The 18,519-nt window shown below is 34.5% G+C and overlaps 2 protein-coding genes and 1 long non-coding RNA gene across 3 annotated transcripts in view; 2 read left to right on the top strand and 1 right to left on the bottom strand.

The window, feature by feature from the left end:
* Window positions 1–4,413: 4,413 nt before the first annotated feature.
* Window positions 4,414–5,794, top strand: LOC106324578 (thaumatin-like protein 1b). Its single transcript, XM_013762522.1, has 3 exons — window positions 4,414–4,591; window positions 4,680–5,379; window positions 5,562–5,794. Exons 1-3 carry the CDS (start codon window positions 4,543–4,545, stop codon window positions 5,635–5,637), a joined length of 825 nt encoding a protein of 274 aa, XP_013617976.1. The 5' UTR covers window positions 4,414–4,542; the 3' UTR covers window positions 5,638–5,794.
* A 7,658-nt stretch (window positions 5,795–13,452) lies between these two features.
* LOC106295121 lies at window positions 13,453–15,964 on the top strand. The gene is made up of 5 exons (XM_013730922.1): window positions 13,453–13,657; window positions 13,944–14,140; window positions 14,222–14,338; window positions 14,429–14,485; window positions 15,670–15,964. The coding sequence occupies exons 2-5, from the start codon at window positions 13,952–13,954 to the stop codon at window positions 15,688–15,690; spliced, it is 384 nt and encodes a 127-aa protein (XP_013586376.1). The 5' UTR covers window positions 13,453–13,657; window positions 13,944–13,951; the 3' UTR covers window positions 15,691–15,964.
* A 1,976-nt stretch (window positions 15,965–17,940) lies between these two features.
* Window positions 17,941–18,519, bottom strand: part of LOC106311488 — a 5,341-nt gene continuing 4,762 nt past the window's right edge. Inside the window, exon 3 of the long non-coding RNA XR_001264033.1 lies at window positions 17,941–18,099. This is a non-coding gene — a long non-coding RNA (uncharacterized LOC106311488). The remainder of the gene's footprint in view (window positions 18,100–18,519) is intronic.

The raw sequence follows: 18,519 nt of genomic DNA, 5'->3' as shown, positions 1-18,519 counted from the left end.
AATTTTAAAACAACACGAAAGATTATAGGCTTCAGTATATTAACACAGATTTTGAGAAACATTAAAAAAAAATGAAAATATTATTTTAATGCATATTTGTATCATGAACTAACGTATGATAATGGTTAGAGAGGTTGGAACCTTTGTTGTCTCCGTTTCTCTAGAATAGCGATTCTATTGCGGATTGTCCACTTATTTAGGGAGCATATGAAGTTTTACTAAATTAATTGATAAAAAATAGAACGATGCCCATGTACCATGAAATTGAGTTTAGAATATATTAATACAAATGTAGAATGTGGTTAAATTTTAAACAACACTAAAGATTATATGCTTCGGTATATTAATCATTTACCGAAAACTGAATATTTTGTAGGGGTTAATATACAAATTTTGAGAAAAATTCAAAAAAAATAAAATATTGTTTTAATGCATTTGGTATCATGAACTAACATATGATAATGGTTAGAGAGGTTTGGAACCTTTGTTGTCTCCCTTTCTCTAGAATAGCGATTTTATTGGGGTTTGTACTCTAATTTAGGAACATGTGAAGTTTTAATAAATTAATTGATAAAAAAATAGAATGATGCCCATGTACAATGAAATAGAGTTTAGAATATATTAATAAAAATGTAGAACGTGGTTATAAATTTTAAAACAACAATAAATATTATATGCTTCGATATATTAACCTTTTCCCGAAAAACTGAATGTTTTATATGGGTTAACACACAAATTTTGAGAAAAAAATGAAAATATTGTTTTAATGCATATTTGTATCATGAACTAACATATGATGATTCTTAGAGAGGTTTGGAACCTTTGTTGTCTCTGTCTCTCTAGAATGGCGATTAATTCGTGTTTATTCACTGATGTAGAGAACATATGAAGTTTTACTAAATTAATTGATAAAAAACAGAACGATGTCCATGTACCATGAAATAGAGTTTAGAATACTTTAATACAAATATAAAATGTGGTTAGAAAATATTAAAACAACATTAAAGATTATATGTTTCCGTATATTAACCATTTACCGAAAAAACTGAATATTTTGTAGGGGTTAACACACAAATTTTGAGAAAAATTCAAAAAAATAAAAATATTGTTTTAATGCATATTTGTATCATGAACTGACATATGATGATGGTTAGAGAGGTTTGGAACCTTTGTTGTCTCCGTTTCTCTAGAATATAGCGATTTTATTGGGGTTTGTACACAGATTTACGAACATATGAAGTTTTACTAAATTAATAGATAGAAAAATATAATGATGCCCATGTACCATGAAATAGAGTTTAGAATACATTAATACAAATGTAGAATGTGGTTAGAAATTTTAAAACAACACTAAATATTATATGCTTCGGTATATTAACCGTTTACCGAAAAACTGAATGTTTTGTAAGGGTTAACACACAAATTTTGAGAAAAAAATAAAAATATTGTTTTAATGCATATTTGTATCATGACCTAACATATGATGATTCTTAGAGAGGTTTGCAACCTTTGTTGTCTCCGTCTCTCTAGAATGGCGATTTTATTTGGGTTTGTTCACTGTTATAGAGAACATATGAGGTTTTACTAAATTAATTGATAAAAAATATAATGATGCCCATGTACCTTGAAATAAAGTTTAGAATACATTAATACAAATGTAGAATATTGTTAGAAATTTTAAAACAACACGAAAGATTATAGGCTTCAGTATATTAACAATTTACCGAAAAATAGAATATTGTGTAGGGGTTAACACACAGATTTTGAGAAACATTAAAAAAAAATGAAAATATTATTTTAATGCATAGTTGTATCATGAACTAACATATGATAATGGTTAGATAGGTTTAGAACCTTTGTTGTCTCCGTTTCTCTAGAATAGCGATTTTATTGCGGATTGTCCACTGATTTAGGGAGCATATGAAGTTTTACTAAATTAATTGATAAAAAATAAAACGATGCCCTTGTACCATGAAATTGAGTTTAGAATACATTAATACAAATGTAGAATGTGGTTAGAAATTTTAAAACAGCACTAAAGATTATAGGCTTCAATATATTAACCGTTTACCGAACAAAACACACAAATTTTGAGAAAAAATAAAAAAAAAGAAAATATTGTTTTAATGAATATTTGTATCATTAACTAACATATGATGATGGTTAGAAAGTTTGGGAACCTTTGTTGTCTATTTTTTCTAGAATAGCGATTTTTGTTCGGGTTTGTCCATTGATTTATGGAGCATATGAAGTTTTACTAAATTAATTGATAAAAAATAGAACAATGTCCATATACATGAAAGAGAGTTTAGAATACATTAATACAAATTTAAAATGTGGTTCAAAATTTTAAAACAGCACTAAAGATTATAGGCTTCAGTATATTAACCATTTACCGAAAAGCTGAATATTTTGTAGGGGTTAGTTAACACACAGATTTTGAGAAAAATTCAAAAAAATGAAAATATTGTTTTAATCCATAGTTGTATCATGAACTAACATATGATGATTGTTAGAGAGGTTTGGAACCTTTGTTGTCTCCGTTTCTCTAGAATAGCGATTTTATTGGGGTTTGCCCACTGATTTAGTGAGCATATGAAGTTTTACTAAATTAGTTGATAAAAAAAAAATAGAACGATGCTCATGTACCATGAAAGAGAGTTTATAATACATTAATACAAATATAGAGTGTGGTTATAAATTTTAATAGAACACTAAAGATTATAGGCTTCAGTATATTAACCATTTACCAAAAAAGAGAATATTTTGTAGGGGTTAACACGTAGATTTTTGAGAAAAATTCAAAAAATATGACAATATTGTTTTAATGTATAGTTGTATTATTAAATAACATATGATGATGCTCAGAGAGGTTTGAAACCTTTGTTGTCTCTGTTTCTCTAGAATAACGATTTTATTGTGGTTTGTCAACTAATTTAGGGAGCACATGAAATTTTACTAAATTAATTGATAAAAAAATAGAACGATGTCCATGTACAATGAAAGAAAGTTTAAAATACATTAATACAAATGTACAATGTGGTTAAAAATTTTAAAACAACACTGAAGATTATAAGCTTCAGTATATTAACCGTTTACCGAAAAACTAAATATTTTGTAGGGGTTAACGCATAGATTTTGAGAAAAAATAAAAAAATGACAATATTGTTTTAATTCGTAGTTGTATCATGAACTAACATATGATGATAGTCAGAGAGGTTTGGAACCTTTGTTGTCTCTGTTTCTCTAGAATAGCGATTTTATTGTGGTTTATCCACTGATTTAGGGAGTGTATGAAGTTTTACTTAATTAATTGATAAAAAAAATAGAACGATGCCCATGTTCCATGAAATATAGTTTAGAATACATTTATACAAATGTAGAATGTGGTTAGAAATTTTCAAATAACACTTAAGATTATAAGCTTCAGTATATTATCCAGTTACCGAAAAACTGAATATTTTGTAGGGGTTAACACATAGATTTTGAGAAAAATTCAAAAAATATGATAATATTGTTTTAATGCATAGTTTTATCATGAACTAACATATGATGATAGGCAAAAGGGTTTTGAACCTTTGTTGTCTCCGTTTCTCTAGAATAGTGATTTTATTGTGGTTTATCCACTGATTTAAGGAGCATATGAAGTTTTACTAAATTAATTAATAAAAAAATAAAACGATACCAATGTACCGTGAAAGAGAGTTTATGATACACTAATACAAATGTTTAATGTGGTTAGAAATTTTAAAACAACACTAAAGATTATAGGCTTCAGTATATTAACCATTTACCGAAAAAACTGAATATTTTATAGGGGTTATAACACATAGATTTTGAGAAAAATTCGAAAAATATAACAATATTTTTTTAATGCATAGTTGTATCATGAACTAACATATGATGATGGCCAAAGAAGTTTGGAACCTTTGTTGTCTTTGTTTCTCTAGAATAACGATTTTATTGTTGTTTGTTAACTGATTTAGGGAGTATACGAAGTTTTACTAAATTGGTTGATAAAAAAATAGAACGGTGCCTATGTACCATGAAAGATAGTTTAGAATAAATTTATAAAAATGTAGAAAGTGGTTAGAAATTTTAAAACAACACTAAAGACTATAGGTTTCAGTATATTAACCATTTACCGAAAAAAATGAATATTTTGTAAGGGTTAACACATAGATTTTAAAAAAAAAATTAAAAAATATGATAATATTGTTTTAACTAATAGTTTTATCATGAACTATAGAGGTTTTAGACGAGAATAGATAAGTAGAGTGTAAAATAAAAAGGGCCTAACTTGAAAGATTTTAGATGAATGGGAGTGCAATAGAATTTCGCATGTGTAAAGGCCCACACAAAGAGCCCCACGTGAAAACCGGGTTTGGACTAGCATCATCATCGGTTTAGGTTCGCTTCGATTCGGGTTAATTCTCTTCTTCCACTCAAGACTCACTCTCTCTCCACTATTATATCATCCGCGGCTGTGAAAGTAAAGTTGTTTGGGTTTCATCAGAGTTTTGATTAATCGAAACAGAGAAGATGGCTCATCGAATCCTCCTGTTTGTGATCTTGTTGGTTTCTCTTTCAGGTTTGATTCGATTCTCTTTCTTTCTTTTTTTTTTTTTGTGATGCGGATCAATTAATCTAAAGTTGATTTTTTTTTTTTGTTTCTTCAGAAGTTGAGCCTGTTTCGTTCAAGATCACCAATCGTTGCCGGAACACCATCTGGCCCGGTTTTCTCTCCGGCGCCACCTCACCCCCTCTTCCCACTACTGGCTTTCGCCTCTCCCGTGGAAAATCCAAGTCCGTCACAATTCCGCCGTCGTGGTCCGGTCGTCTCTGGGCTCGAACCTTGTGCTCCCGAGATCCGAGCTCCGGTTCTTTCTCCTGCTTAACCGCTGACTGCGGCTCCGGTAAGGTCGAGTGTTCGGGCTCCGGAGCTAAACCTCCCGCAACGCTCGCCGAGTTCACCCTCAACGGCACCGGGGGACTAGACTTCTACGACGTCAGTCTCGTCGACGGCTACAACCTCCCGGTGCTAATCTTGCCCAAGAAAATCGTCCTTGGAGGATGCGGAGCCACCGGGTGTCTCGTTGACTTGAACGGCGCCTGTCCCAGAGACCTTAAGCTGGTGGCACGTGGGAGAAGGGGCGGCGTGGCGTGCCGCAGCGCCTGCGAGGCGTTCGGAGACCCGCGGTATTGCTGCAGCGATGCTTACGCCACGCCTGACACGTGTCAGCCTTCGGTATACTCGCTCTTCTTCAAGCACGCTTGTCCACGCGCCTACAGCTACGCGTATGACGACAAGACGAGCACCTACACTTGCGCCACCGGAGCAGACTACGTCATCATCTTCTGTCCGCCGCCGTATACAAGGTGAGATGAGATGGTACTACTGAACTTTAGCTAATAATAATAAGTGGAGTCGGGATGATTGATTGATGGGGGTATCAAATGAATACTTGGCGTTTACAACAGACAACTGTGTTGAGATTGTGTGTAATCAACTTAGCTTAGCAAGTAGTAGTATTTGATTTTATGAGTTGTGTTTTATGCAGCGCGAAGCTGTTAGGATCGAGGAAAGACGGGGCGACACTTCCGCTAGTAAACAAGAGCATGATACATTTGCAGTAGCTCCTCTTCTCATTCTTCTTTCAGGGCAGCAGATAGCAAAAAAATTATGTATAGAAAACGCCGCCGTCAAATGTGATACAACAACTACTAGTAGTACGGTAGACAAATTGTAAATGTTCTAATACTCTTATTTTGCCCCAATTCCTTTCTTGTTTCAGAAATAGTACATAGTTGTGTAGAAAAAAAGTGTCTTTAGCTTTTAAATCTTGCTTAAAAATGGGTTCAATACCACTATTTGGACTTTTCCCAAATAATGCTGTTAATGCACAGAAGCAGATGAAACCAATGTCTTGTGCTTGTTGTTCACCATTGTAAAGTAAATTCCCGAGTAGAGTGAATCGTCTTGTTGTAACTATTTTATAGAGTTAGAATTTTTTAAGTCTAGAGACATTTTTTCACATTCCAATTACACTACAAGACACTTATCACTTGAGACACATTTTCATTTGTCAAAAAAACTCTTATAATCTTAAACTAAAAAGAATCACTCTCCTTTTCTTATTTCATTTTTTTCCTAATTAAAATATGTAAAATTCAGTATAGTTTTAAAGAAATGATCAAAATAAAAAAATTACACATAAAATAATCATGATTTTTGTTAATTAGGCGGATCATTATTTATATGATATCGCACACGAAAAAAAAAATTTCTGTTTTTAAAATTATCTAATTAACTCTATACTCATTTTTTTATATTTTTTATATGATATCACACATTCGTAAAAAAATAGATAGTTTAAGATGCAAAAAAAAAAAATATTTACTTAATGAATATAATATGAAAAAATATTACAAATACATCATTTAATAAAATAAATAATTAAAAACTGAAAATTCATACCCGCGCGTCAGCGCGGGTCAGAGTCTAGTTCCAATTACACTACAAGACACTTATCACTTGAGACATACTTTCATTTGTCAAAAAAACTCTTATAACCTTAAACTAAAAAGAATCTCTCTCCTTTTCTTATTTTTTTTTTCTACTTTATGTTTTCATTTACTTTTATCTCAAGTTTTAAAATATATTAAACAAAAATAACACTCATTATAAACTATATATAAAATTCTCTATCTTTTAAGATCTATTTTCATATATATATTATGAAAATATTAATGTGTAAACAAAACTAAATGTGGATGTGGACACCAAAGCGTGGATAACATAATTATAAATTAGTTGTGGACACGTATATCTTAACAGAATTATAAATTAATTATAAACTAGTCGTGGACATGGACAATATTCCTTCGATTCCATTCATCATCTCGGGATCTAAATTCAACTGTAATCAAATTTGCATCAATCCACATCATAACGAAGTGCAGATCCCTTAGTTCGAAAATCTCTGACATGCAAGATCTATTACTCTCCGACAGAAGGTAAACACTTCTTCGATTTTTCTCTCTGTTCATACTCACAATATCATCTCTTTCTCATCTTGATTGAAGTTTAATTACAGATAATTTATCAATTGGGCTGAAGAAGCCAAGTGCTCGTGTTGGAGACGACGAACCCACTGCTTCACTCTCGTTGGTGGTGGTACTAAATCTAAGGAGAAAGCCGCTCAAATAGTTGGTTAGTAGGAGTTTTAGTAAAATGAAAATTTCAATATTATCTTTTGTAATGAATCTCAGAAGGTCCATACGGGAGAGAAGAATAAAAAAATAGTGGAGTTTCTATGCAAATCAATGGTATTCCTTAGAAGTTCTTTGCAGTGACAACCAATTGTATCAAAAACATATGTATTGGCTTTGTATCATTCCACAACTTGTCCTATCAAAACAAAAACAAAGAAGTTAGATATGGACAAAAAAAAAATTCTTTGGTGAGGGTTTTAATAACAGAGTCCGTGTCCATGTTTTGTGGTATAATTTTAGTAACATGAATCCATGTCTGTATAGTTTTATGGAATCAAACAGAGAGTTTGTCCACGTTATCTACTATAAACACATTAACATCGCATGTCCACATATTACTCATCATTCATCCACACATCACCCGTCCACAAATCACCCAACCACGCATCACCCGTCCACAAATCACCCATCCACATATTATTTGAGTGTCCACAAGTGTCGTTTCCATTAAGGGCAAAATTGTCCATAATTTGTCGCTGGCCCACAACAAAGTGTGTCACATGTAAGAAGTGTCTCTAGGTGTAATAGAAAGTCAAAAAGTGTCCCTTAGCGTAATCAACTCTTGTCCATGCGGATTATAAATAGACAAAAATCACATGACCAATGGGTAATGGGCTTTAATGGATTTGGACTATGTGGACATGGACGGTCCAATGGTCACAAAAAGCTAATGTTTCTAAAATCCGAGTTTTCCCGCCAAAATCGCAAAATCGATTTTTTCCGCTAAAATCTTAATATTAAGATTTTTTGTCAAAACCATAAAATCAAGTATTCCAGCTAAAACCGCAAAATCAAATTTTTCGCCAAAACCGCAAAATCGAGGTTTCTTGCCAAAATCGTAAAATCGAGTTTTCCCGCCAAAACCGCAAAATCGAGTTTTCCCGCCAAAATCGCAAAATCGATTTTTCCCGCTAAAACCAAAAATCGAGTTTTCCCGCCAAAACCGCAAAATCGAGTTTTTCCGCTAAAACCGCAAAAATCGAGCTTACCCGTTAAAACTTCAAAATCAGGGTTTCTCGCCAAAATCGGAAAATCTGATTTTTTTACTAAAACCGAAAAATCGATTTTCCCCGCCACAATCACAAAATTGACTTTTCCGCCAAAACCGCAAAATTTAAACTTTTCTTATATGGTCTATTATGGACTCCATGGCAGCCCATGTAAACACGGGTGTTAGTGGGTCTGGTCCTTAATGAACATGGTTCTTAATGGACATGGTCACTTTCTGACCGCAAACAATAAATGGACAAATGGATATAGGCTAAGGGACGTGGGCTAACCCAGTTTACGGCTCTACCGGTAGTCTCCCGGCAATAAGAGACCATCTATCAACAAAAAAAAGTGATATTATTTGCTACAATTTTAGAACATGGAATTTCCAAGTTTTGTTTTGTTTGTTTGCATGAACTATATATATATATATATATAAAGTGATCCATGGAGACTAGAAATTAATCAGGTACTCACTTGTTGCCAAGAAGGCTATGGAGTTTGATGATGAGCGCGTCCTCTTCCTTGGCAAAGTTTCCACGCTTAAGGTCAGGCCGGAGATAGTTTATCCACCGGAGACGGCAGCTTTTGCCACACCGGAGAAGGCCGGCGGCTTTGGGGAGAGATCACCAGCAGTCTTCGCCATGAGCTTTAATGTAAGCTATGAGCCTCTCATCCTCTTCTTTCGTCCATGCTCCTTTGTTTGTGTGAGCTTTTTCACAACACGGTGACCTTCCCATACTTTCTGTTTTTTTTTGTGGTTTAGATCTTATATTCTTGATAGGAAATCTTGCATTTACATACTATTTAAAGAGGTATGAATCGATCAAGTGTATTCTTGTTATTATATATATATATGTATTCGGATTGGCTTTTAGCGAGGGTTTTGGCTAAAATTGGTACAAAAGGGACTAAGTTATTTTTTGTGTAGTTAATTTACAAAAAAAAAAGTTATTTTTTTGTGTAGTGGAAAAAGATTGAAGTATCCAGAGGGGCACTTGGACTCTGGCTTTGGTTGAAGATTCAAACCTTTGGTGTATAGGGTTTTGACTTAAAGATAGTGAGGGATACATGTATATATTATATACACGTAGATAGATGCAATTGCTTCTAGATATGAGAGAGAGAGAGAGAGAGAGAGAGAGAGAGAGAGAGAGAGAGAGAGAGGAACCTCTAATTGCTTCTAGATGTGAGTTGGTGGGATGGATGTGAATGAGTAGTGTATGGGTTGGTGGCCTTTCGTTTTGGTACAATAGTGAGAAGCTTGACATATATGTTCTTTTTTTTTTTTTTTGATTATCTGGAGGTTCCGGAGAGAAGGCCCATAATCTCCCGGGCCCGGGATCCGGCAGGCACTGATTCCATGGGGACAAGGCCCATACCATAAATCACTTCACTCTACCCACAACACTTTTACTCACAAACTACTTTAGTTTGAACTTATTTCCAACTAATTGACCCAAAAGAAAATAAATTATCAGTTTAGTCCCCAGGAGATCAAGAATCATGCTAAAGATGGAGATTAATGGTGGCACTTCGGCTGCTACTCCTACAGCCACCTCTACCAGTCTATACCGTTACAGTCAATCTATCAGTCTATACCTAATCTACGAAAAAATCAAGTTTTAAGCTCTTCTGTTTCTTCTATCTTCTCCATTTTTCTTTTTGTATTTTATATAAATAAGAGACATGTACATATTATGCGGAGGAATCTCCATTTTCTACAAGTTAGAAATTTGGAAGTTTCTGGATAGGAATAGTCTAAATAGTTGGATAAGTGTTCTTCCAAAAACATATAATTGGATCATATTGTTTCAGTTTTATATCTGTCTTTTAAGGTTAAAAGTTAGTAGTTTGGTGCTTAAAAGAAAAAAAGTTAGTAGTTTGACAATATCTACTCCCGTCTACATTGACTCTTATTTATCAATGTAGTAATTGATAAGTATGAAAAATGATGCACAATCCTTATTGTTAATCTTAATACTTAATAGTAATTTAACGTGAATCATTTCATTTTTATGACAAAAAACTAAGCATTTCATTTGGTATGATTTATATATTTTCGGCAATTTGGCAACGTATATCTTATAAAACCAGAATTTTCAACAAGCTTCAAACTGTAATTTAAATAGAAAATGTAGCTGATTATACTTTCTATAAGAAATATATTCAGATAAAATTGAAATTGTTGAATAAAATTTTCACTTTTCGAGAATAAATACAGTTCTTAAACACGTGAGATTATCTTGTTGTTCTTTTGTCATTATCCCACAAGATATCACACATCATGAGTAGTGATCTCTACTAAATTTATTATTTACTCAGTAGTCATCAACATAATGAGTAATGACTCCTAATTAACTTTTACTAGGTGGTTGTCCGTGAATTCGCGGATATAAATATTGTATGAAAATATATACTATTATGTATACAATGTCATAAATTCTGAACAATAATTATAAACATTAAAAATATAATTTTAACTTTAGATAGTTTGAAAAACAGTCATAAAGTTTCTATATATTTGATGTAAAATAACAATGAATATTTAGTAATAACAAATGCTTGTGAAATTATATATGTAATTATCACATTAACTTCTCCAACACATATTATGCATCTTATTCAAGGTCTTCTTGTTTTTCTCGTCATTATTTCGTTCATTTTTATTAAATTTTTGCTAATGTTTTCCTAATGTTTTACATATTTTTTGCCAAATATTTATTTCTCTCTATAAATAATAATACAAAACATACAATCAATGAACCAAAAATTCATTTTAGAATTATTGTCAATCATAACATTAACTTATTCTGTCTATTATTTGACTTAAATGCAAAACATATTTTTAAATCAATGTTTTCACATGTTCCGTTAAATATAATTCATTCAATCTTCAAATCTTAATTATTTATAAAACATATATGGACATTCAGTTCTTACATTGTTAACTGAACTAGAAGATGAACTACAACATGATATAGGCGAACACAACAAGAAAGAGAATTTCGAAGGACCTAGAATCAAAACCGGTGGATGGTGTGGTGATATAGCCTCCTCCTAGCGGTGTTGGTGGTCCGGTTGATGGGGTGGGGGATGGATTGACAGTAACTGGAACATCAACACCCGGAATAATAGTGAAGGGTGGGCTTTTCCCTTTCGGAGGGCGTTGGCTATAACCTCCACCTCGGCTATAAAAAAAAGCAATTAAAACCAAGAATCGTTATTAACGTTGGAAACTCGTTAAAAAAAAGAAGCAAAGAACCATTGAAATTTACCCTAGTGTAGGATCTATTGGAGAGGCAGTTAGAGAGGCAGTTGGAGTGGCATTACAACCTCCACCTCTGCTATAAAAAAAAGCAATTAAAATCAAGAATCGCTATTAATGTTGGAAACTCTTTAAAAGAAAAAAAGCAAAGCCCAGATTAAAGATATGGCAGTGGCTTACTTTCATAACCTATTGGGTTCCAAAGACTCTGAAGTGGTTTCTATATCTGAGGAAGAACTGAGAGATTTGCTACCATATAGATGTCCTCCTGAGGTAGCATATAAGCTCATTCTCTTACCTTCAGATGAAGAGATTATAGGAATCTTGAAGGGGATTCCTAAGAACAAAGCACCAGGCCCTGATGGGTTTGCCGCAGAGTTCTTTTGGGAGGCATGGGAAGTTGTTGGGCGGGATGCAGTGGAAGCCATAAGAGAGTTTTTTCACGCGGGTAGGATGCTAAAGCAGTTTAACGCTACAACAATTGCTCTTATTCCAAAAGTTATAGGAGCGGATCAGTTATCAGCTTTCAGGCCTATATTGTTATGCTCCACGGTCTATAAAGTCATCGCAAGGGTTCTGAAGAAGAAACTAAAGATGTGTGTCTCAGATATAATGCAGAGAAATCAAGTTGGGTTTGTTCAGGATAGTTTGTTGTGCGAGAATGTGTTATTGGCCTCCGAGTTAGTAAAGGACTTTCACTGTCAAGGGCAGACAACAAGAGGTTGTCTGAAGATCGACATAACCTCTGAAGATCGACATCTCAAAAGCTTACGACAACCTGATAAATGTAGTAGTACAAAATTTTCAAACATATGTTAAAATTTTAAGAACTATAAACATGTGTTTAATATATTTTACATGCTTAGCAATTTCATCACATTTACCGATAATTGCGACTGTGCTCACTTAAAGCTAGCCGATCGTTCTTCGCTACAAGAAACTAGGTTACAAATGATTAACCGTGCTCACTTTTCCAGTCCCCTGGACAAGATTAATGAGAATGCGCCAAAACCAGTTTTAGCCTGAAAAACTTGAATTGGTTCATTTGTTTCAAAGATAAATTGTAGGAGGATACTTTCTCTAGAGGAGGAAGAACGGAGTTGTGGTGATACGATTGAGTCGTCGGAACTAAGACATAGTTATGGAGATGAGTGCTTTTCTCTGGAGGTGTGTTTGAGAGAAATTCGTGAAAAAGATTGAAATATCCATATATTTTAGATTTGAATAATCTAAATGAAACATGGTTGGGTTTGTAATTATGAAAATTCATTAAGTCCTTACATGTTTTTTACTCGTTTTCTGATTAAAAAAATATTCAGAAGAAAATTATCTTTAGATCTGGGGCATATTACCATTTTTGATAAAGTTCTAGGACATTTATTAATTCAATTTATTAAAAATGTCAATGTAATATTTATTTAATCTTATTTTATTTTAGATAGCTTTAATTCAATATTTTTATAATAATATTTTCCCAAACCAGGTAAATGTAAAACAAAGAAACAAAATATCCATAAAACTAAGATATGAAAACTATATATGTATATAACATATTAAGAGATGATTGGTTGGATTATAGCAATTTTTTTATAAACCAACATGTAAATATTTATATTCATACATGTAACATGAGAACATAATGATACTTAATACAATTTTATTTAATTATCATAATTATAAATTGTCGAATTACTTGAAACCTGTAAAACAATTATTTATTTATTTTTTATAAACCTATTAAATATGAGTTCAAAAATTAATACCATGTCAATAAAAATACACAGCGCGAATGAATAGAAAAAACATTTCACTTGCTCTAAATAAATCACGCGTAGAGTGCGTGAGACCATAAGACCATCCGCAACGGTCGAAATGGCCATTATCTTAGCGCGAATTCTTAGGCAAAACCTAAAAAAATAATCGTAATATTTTTACTTTAGGTAAGAAAGAGTCCTTAGGGAAGGAGGTTTAAGGATTAATCCTTAAGTGTGTGGCATCACGTGATAGGCTAGCGGAAGGGGTGTGTTCCGCGTGGGGGAAAAAGAATCATTTGGTTTGTCGATCACGAAAAAAAAAGAGCTCTCGCGATATCAAAGGCGATTCGGCGACTGGAGAAGGGTGAAGGTAAATCGGAGCTTTCACGTTTTTTTTTGCATTTGGAGTTGTTGCATGTTGAGTCATCTGGTATTAGGGTTCTATCGAGGGGTTTTAATCGATTTCGGTTCTCAAATCGAGTTGGGGATTTTTTCGAATTAGGGTTTTCGTCTGGATTTGTTCATCGCGCGTCGGTTATTTGTTGTTTTCGTCGTTATTAAGGGTCGGGATAGAGTTATTAAGGAGTGGATTGAGTTCTTTATCGATTTAAGTCTTGGGTATAGGTTTCTAAATCGATAAGTTTTTGTTGTTGCAGGTGTTGAAATGGAGGAAGAATTAAGAGATATGAAAGCCCGGAAAGATTACTACAACATGCTTCATGCCGTTTCAGATGCGCAACAAGGTATTCCTCAATTCTGCCCCTGTGGAGCACTGACGAAGGAAGTCGTTGATGAAGACGACACATATGACTACGTCCCTGGGAAGAGATACTTCATCTGCTGTGAATTCGAGGTATTAAGTTTTCTCTCTTACTAAATTTCTTCTTCTTTGAAATGAATGTGCAGTTTGATAATGGTAATTATGTTTTGGCAGAATGACGGGATGCATTTCAGGCAACCATGGGTTACGGGTATGCAACAAGAGGTTGAGAGGTTCAAAAAAGTATTCAACGAGCAGGAAAAGCTGAAGAGAGAATGCGAGGAGCTTAAGGTGAGTGGAAATATAAATTGTAACATGTTTGTGCTGGTTTGTAACGCAACCTGTGTAACAAAAAGATTGGTTTGTCTGATATATGTTCAGGAGCAGGTGAAGATGCTGCATTTGCGTCTGAATGAACTTGAGAGCAGCCATTCGGAGGTTTGTGTGTAAACCTATTTGCGTAACTTTAGCTTGAAACTTTATAGTTCAACTTTATAGTTCAAACTAGTATTACTTTTTGTTGTGATTTCGAAAGTGATTTGATATGTTATAAATGAAAAGTAAACCCGTCTTTAATTGTGTCTAACTGCTTATTTTTAATGGTGATAACACCATTTAAGTGTCTTTAGCTGTAATGAGAAGACAGTTTCCTACTAGAAGTTAATTCATTTTCGTAAATAATCCCCTATTTAGAGCCACTCCCTTTGCTTAGAGTCCAGTAAAACATAATATTCTTCCTAAATGGCAAACTCCTCCACAAGTTTTATTAACCTTTTAGCGAGCCAAGGGGTTATTGACCTTGACTCATCAGAACCTCCGTGCGTTAGCAGTCAAGGGGTAGCCAGCCAATGTTTCGATGAGGCTACGGTAAAAGAGAGGAGAAAATGGTCACCAAAGGAGGATATAATCCTCATTGGTGCTTGGCTCAACACGAGCAAAGACCCAATAGTTAGTAACGAACAGAAAGACCTTGCGTTTTGGAAGAGGATAGTAGAGAACTACAACTCCAGTCCTTTACTGGTTGGTACAATCCCCCGCGAACTTGGGCAAGTCAAGCAACGATGGGCCAGGATCAACGATTTGGTGTGTAAGTTTTCTGGTAGCTACGAGATGGCACTGAGGGAGCAGAGAAGCGGGCAAAATGACAACGATGTGATGAAGGCTGCATTGGAGATCTTTTTCAATGACAAGGGCTTTAAGTTCAACTTGGAACATGCCTGGAGAGAGCTTAGGCATGATGTCAAATGGTGCTCCACCTTTCTCGGGAAGGACAGTGGGAAAGACAAGCGCAAAATAGGTGCTTCTGATGCGGGAGGGTCAGTGACAGAGCCACAAGAGAGACCCATAGGAGCGAAGGCAGCTAAGGCTGCTGGTAAGAGGAAGAAAATAGGAAAAGAAGAAGAATTGGGACAACTTAAAGATTTGATGGAGACCAAAAGGCAAATCTCAAATCAGAGTTTGCTTGCAAGTTTGGCTGCAAAGACCGAGCCACTCTCCGATATGGAAGAAGCTCTGAAAATAAAATTAATGTCTGAGATGTTGTGATAGTTTGTTAACGCTTACTTACTGTTGTTTACTTGTCTTTTTACTCATGCTTACGAATCTCATTTTACGTGTTTCAGGTGAAGAAGAAGCAAATGTGAGCCAAGTCACGGGTTGTCTGGAAAGCTGCTGTGTGTTTTGTTTGTTTCTGCGACTGTTTTCATGTGAACCAAGTCACGGGTTGTCTGTAACCCTTGGCTTTATAACTCTGCTGTTTCGGCTTTGTAACTCTACTACTCTTCTTCTCAAAAAACTTGTATCTCTCTGCTTTCAGTTTGTTATCTTTGCATCGGAATCTCTACTATTGTAAGCTCTCTGTTTCTTGAACTAAAAGTTGTTGTCGGTTTAAAACCATAGCTCTCTGCTCTTCTTCTATCTCGTGTTTCTTATAGGTCGAAGGTCTTTCGGTTTATCTTTTAAAGAACTAGATAATCACTTGATCGTTTTCTTATAGCATCATTAGCAGCAATTAAACTTTTGTTGGTCATTTATATCATTAAACTAGCTCAGAAAAAAGTCTCAAGAAAAGCACTTGTCTTTTTTTGTAAGTGGTTGAAGAGATGATCGCAGACCTAATATATATAGGTTTATGGATTGTTTCATAGCACTTCACAAATAATCGTAATATATATAGTTTTATGTATTGTTTCATTAATTGGCACTATATTTTTTAACCATGCCACTATATTTTTTATAATTGTTTCATTACTTGGTGTTTTATTTAAAGCATTACCAAATATGGAAGATGAAGTCGATCGCAGATTGAATGCGGCTTTGGATGAAGCTGTCGATGAATATTTTGAAGATACATACAACAACATTGCGAACAACCAAACAAAGAAACAGAGCCAACGTGCATATGTCGAACGCAACCGCGAAGAGGGCCATACCCGACTATGGAATGACTACTTTAGTGAAAATCCGACATTTACCCCTAATTTATTCAGACGGCGTTTCCGCATGAACAAGACAGTTTTCATGCGTATAGTCGATCGCCTCTCGGAAAATTTCCCATTCTTTCAACAAAGAAGAGATGCAACAGGGAGGTTAGGTCTATCTCCACTACAAAAGTGTACTGCGGCAATTCGCATGCTTGCTTATGGCTGTGCTGCTGACGCCCTTGACGAATATCTCCGACTAGGAGAAAGCAAAACACTTTCATGTTTAAGCAATTTCACAGAAGCCGTAATATATTTATTTGGAGATGAGTATCTACGAAGGCCCACTCCAGAGGATCTCCAACGACTACTCGATATTGGAGAGATTCGCGGCTTTCCTGGAATGGTGGGAAGCATCGACTGTATGCATTGGGAGTGGAAAAATTGTCCAACCGCCTGGAAAGGACAGTACACACGTGGGTCAGGAAAGCCAACAATTGTCTTGGAGGCCGTAGCTTCACAAGATCTTTGGATATGGCATGCTTTTTTTGGTCCTCCAGGTACATTAAACGATATTAACGTTCTCGATCGGTCTCCTGTTTTTGATGATATTTTACAAGGTCGAGCTCCAAGTGTACAATATGTGGTCAACGGACACCAGTACGATTTGGCGTACTACCTCACAGATGGCATATATCCAAAATGGTCAACATTTATCCAATCTATATCAAACCCTCAAGGGCCTGAAGCAGAGTTATTTGCAAAAGTTCAGGAATCAACCAGAAAAGATGTGGAGCGTGCCTTTGGAGTATTGCAAGCTCGATTTGCAATAGAGAAAAACCCGGCTATTTTGTGGGATAAGACACAAATAGGAATGGTAATGCGAACATGTATCATACTACACAATATGATAGTAGAAAATGAACGCAATGGATACACTAAGTATGATACATCAGAGTTTGAAGAAGGAGCCTCGAGTAGAAGTTCACAGGTGGATATGTCATTTTCTCCCACGACTTCAAATCTCCGTACTATGCTTGACATACGGCGGTGTGTTCGTGACCCGCACATACATGCACAATTGAAATATGATTTGATTCAAAATATTTGGAACAAGTTTGGTAATGATGAAGATGTTTAGTTATTGTATGTTTACATTTAGTCTTTCAATAAATGAAAAATTTTATTTAATATTAAATAAAATTTTAATATTTCAAAGATTCAAATAAAAAAAAAAAATTCTAAGGATTCTATTTCGGATAACACCATTGGACCTACATTAATGCTTAGAGTCCTTAACTATTTAAAAAATATATATATATTATTTTAATGCTAAGGATTCCAATTTTGATAACACTATTGGAGTTGCTCTAACCTCCATGTTATATAACATACAGATTTTGACCTTTTCTTAACATAAATAAGAAAATAGAACTAAAAAGAGCGCGTGGGTTGCGCTTTTGACTCTGTTGACGAATCTATACAAAGAAGTGAGCTATACAAAGAGAAAAGAGAGAGAGAGAGAGACCAGTCGCGCTTTTGCCTCAACCAGCTTTGGAAGTTCTTACAACTTGTGGCAGCTCAACGGAATCCAGAGCCCAAAGCCGCCTCGGCTCTCCTTCAAACACTCTCCTTTTGTTGGATTTCCCTCCTTAAACCCAAAACTAATCAAATCATAATCAAGCCTTAGTCCAAGAAGAAGAAACATCTAGAGAAAAGTGGAGAAGTATAGAAGAAGAATTGTGTAGAAGAAGAGAGAAAGTTATGGAGTTAGATATTTTGAAATAAATAATAATTTAGAGAAATCTAGAACTTGTTGGAGTGTGCTCCTTCACTTGTATAAATAGGGGTGCTTAGCACCATTTGTAATCATCCAAGAATCAAGAAAAACAAAGAGAGAAAATATTTGTAAGAGAGAGTTTCCAAAAACAAAATCTTTGTAGTAAACCCTTTCCTAAATATTAAGAGTCTTCTTCTTAAATTTTCTAGTTGTCTAATACCATCTTCATCTCATCGATATTGGATAATTTTCCCAACAGCTGGTATCAGAGC

The sequence above is a fragment of the Brassica oleracea genome, chromosome C1 (genome assembly GCF_000695525.1).
Source record: "Brassica oleracea var. oleracea cultivar TO1000 chromosome C1, BOL, whole genome shotgun sequence".
Lineage (NCBI taxonomy): Eukaryota > Viridiplantae > Streptophyta > Magnoliopsida > Brassicales > Brassicaceae > Brassica > Brassica oleracea.
The sequence above is the reverse complement of the archived record's forward strand: the minus strand, read 5'-3'. Positions and strand labels throughout refer to the sequence as shown.

What these genes read in the sequence shown, in the direction of transcription:
- LOC106324578 (XM_013762522.1), top strand. Translation starts at nt 4,543, where the DNA reads ATGGCTCATCGAATCCTCCTGTTTGTGATCTTGTTGGTTTCTCTTTCA. An exon ending in CTTGTTGGTTTCTCTTTCAG is followed by an intron (nt 4,592 to 4,679) that starts GTTTGATTCGAT and finishes TTGTTTCTTCAG; the next exon opens with AAGTTGAGCCTGTTTCGTTC. An exon ending in TGTCCGCCGCCGTATACAAG is followed by an intron (nt 5,380 to 5,561) that starts GTGAGATGAGAT and finishes TGTTTTATGCAG; the next exon opens with CGCGAAGCTGTTAGGATCGA.
- LOC106295121 (XM_013730922.1), top strand. Translation starts at nt 13,952, where the DNA reads ATGGAGGAAGAATTAAGAGATATGAAAGCCCGGAAAGATTACTACAAC. An exon ending in TCATCTGCTGTGAATTCGAG is followed by an intron (nt 14,141 to 14,221) that starts GTATTAAGTTTT and finishes ATGTTTTGGCAG; the next exon opens with AATGACGGGATGCATTTCAG. An exon ending in TTGAGAGCAGCCATTCGGAG is followed by an intron (nt 14,486 to 15,669) that starts GTTTGTGTGTAA and finishes TACGTGTTTCAG; the next exon opens with GTGAAGAAGAAGCAAATGTG.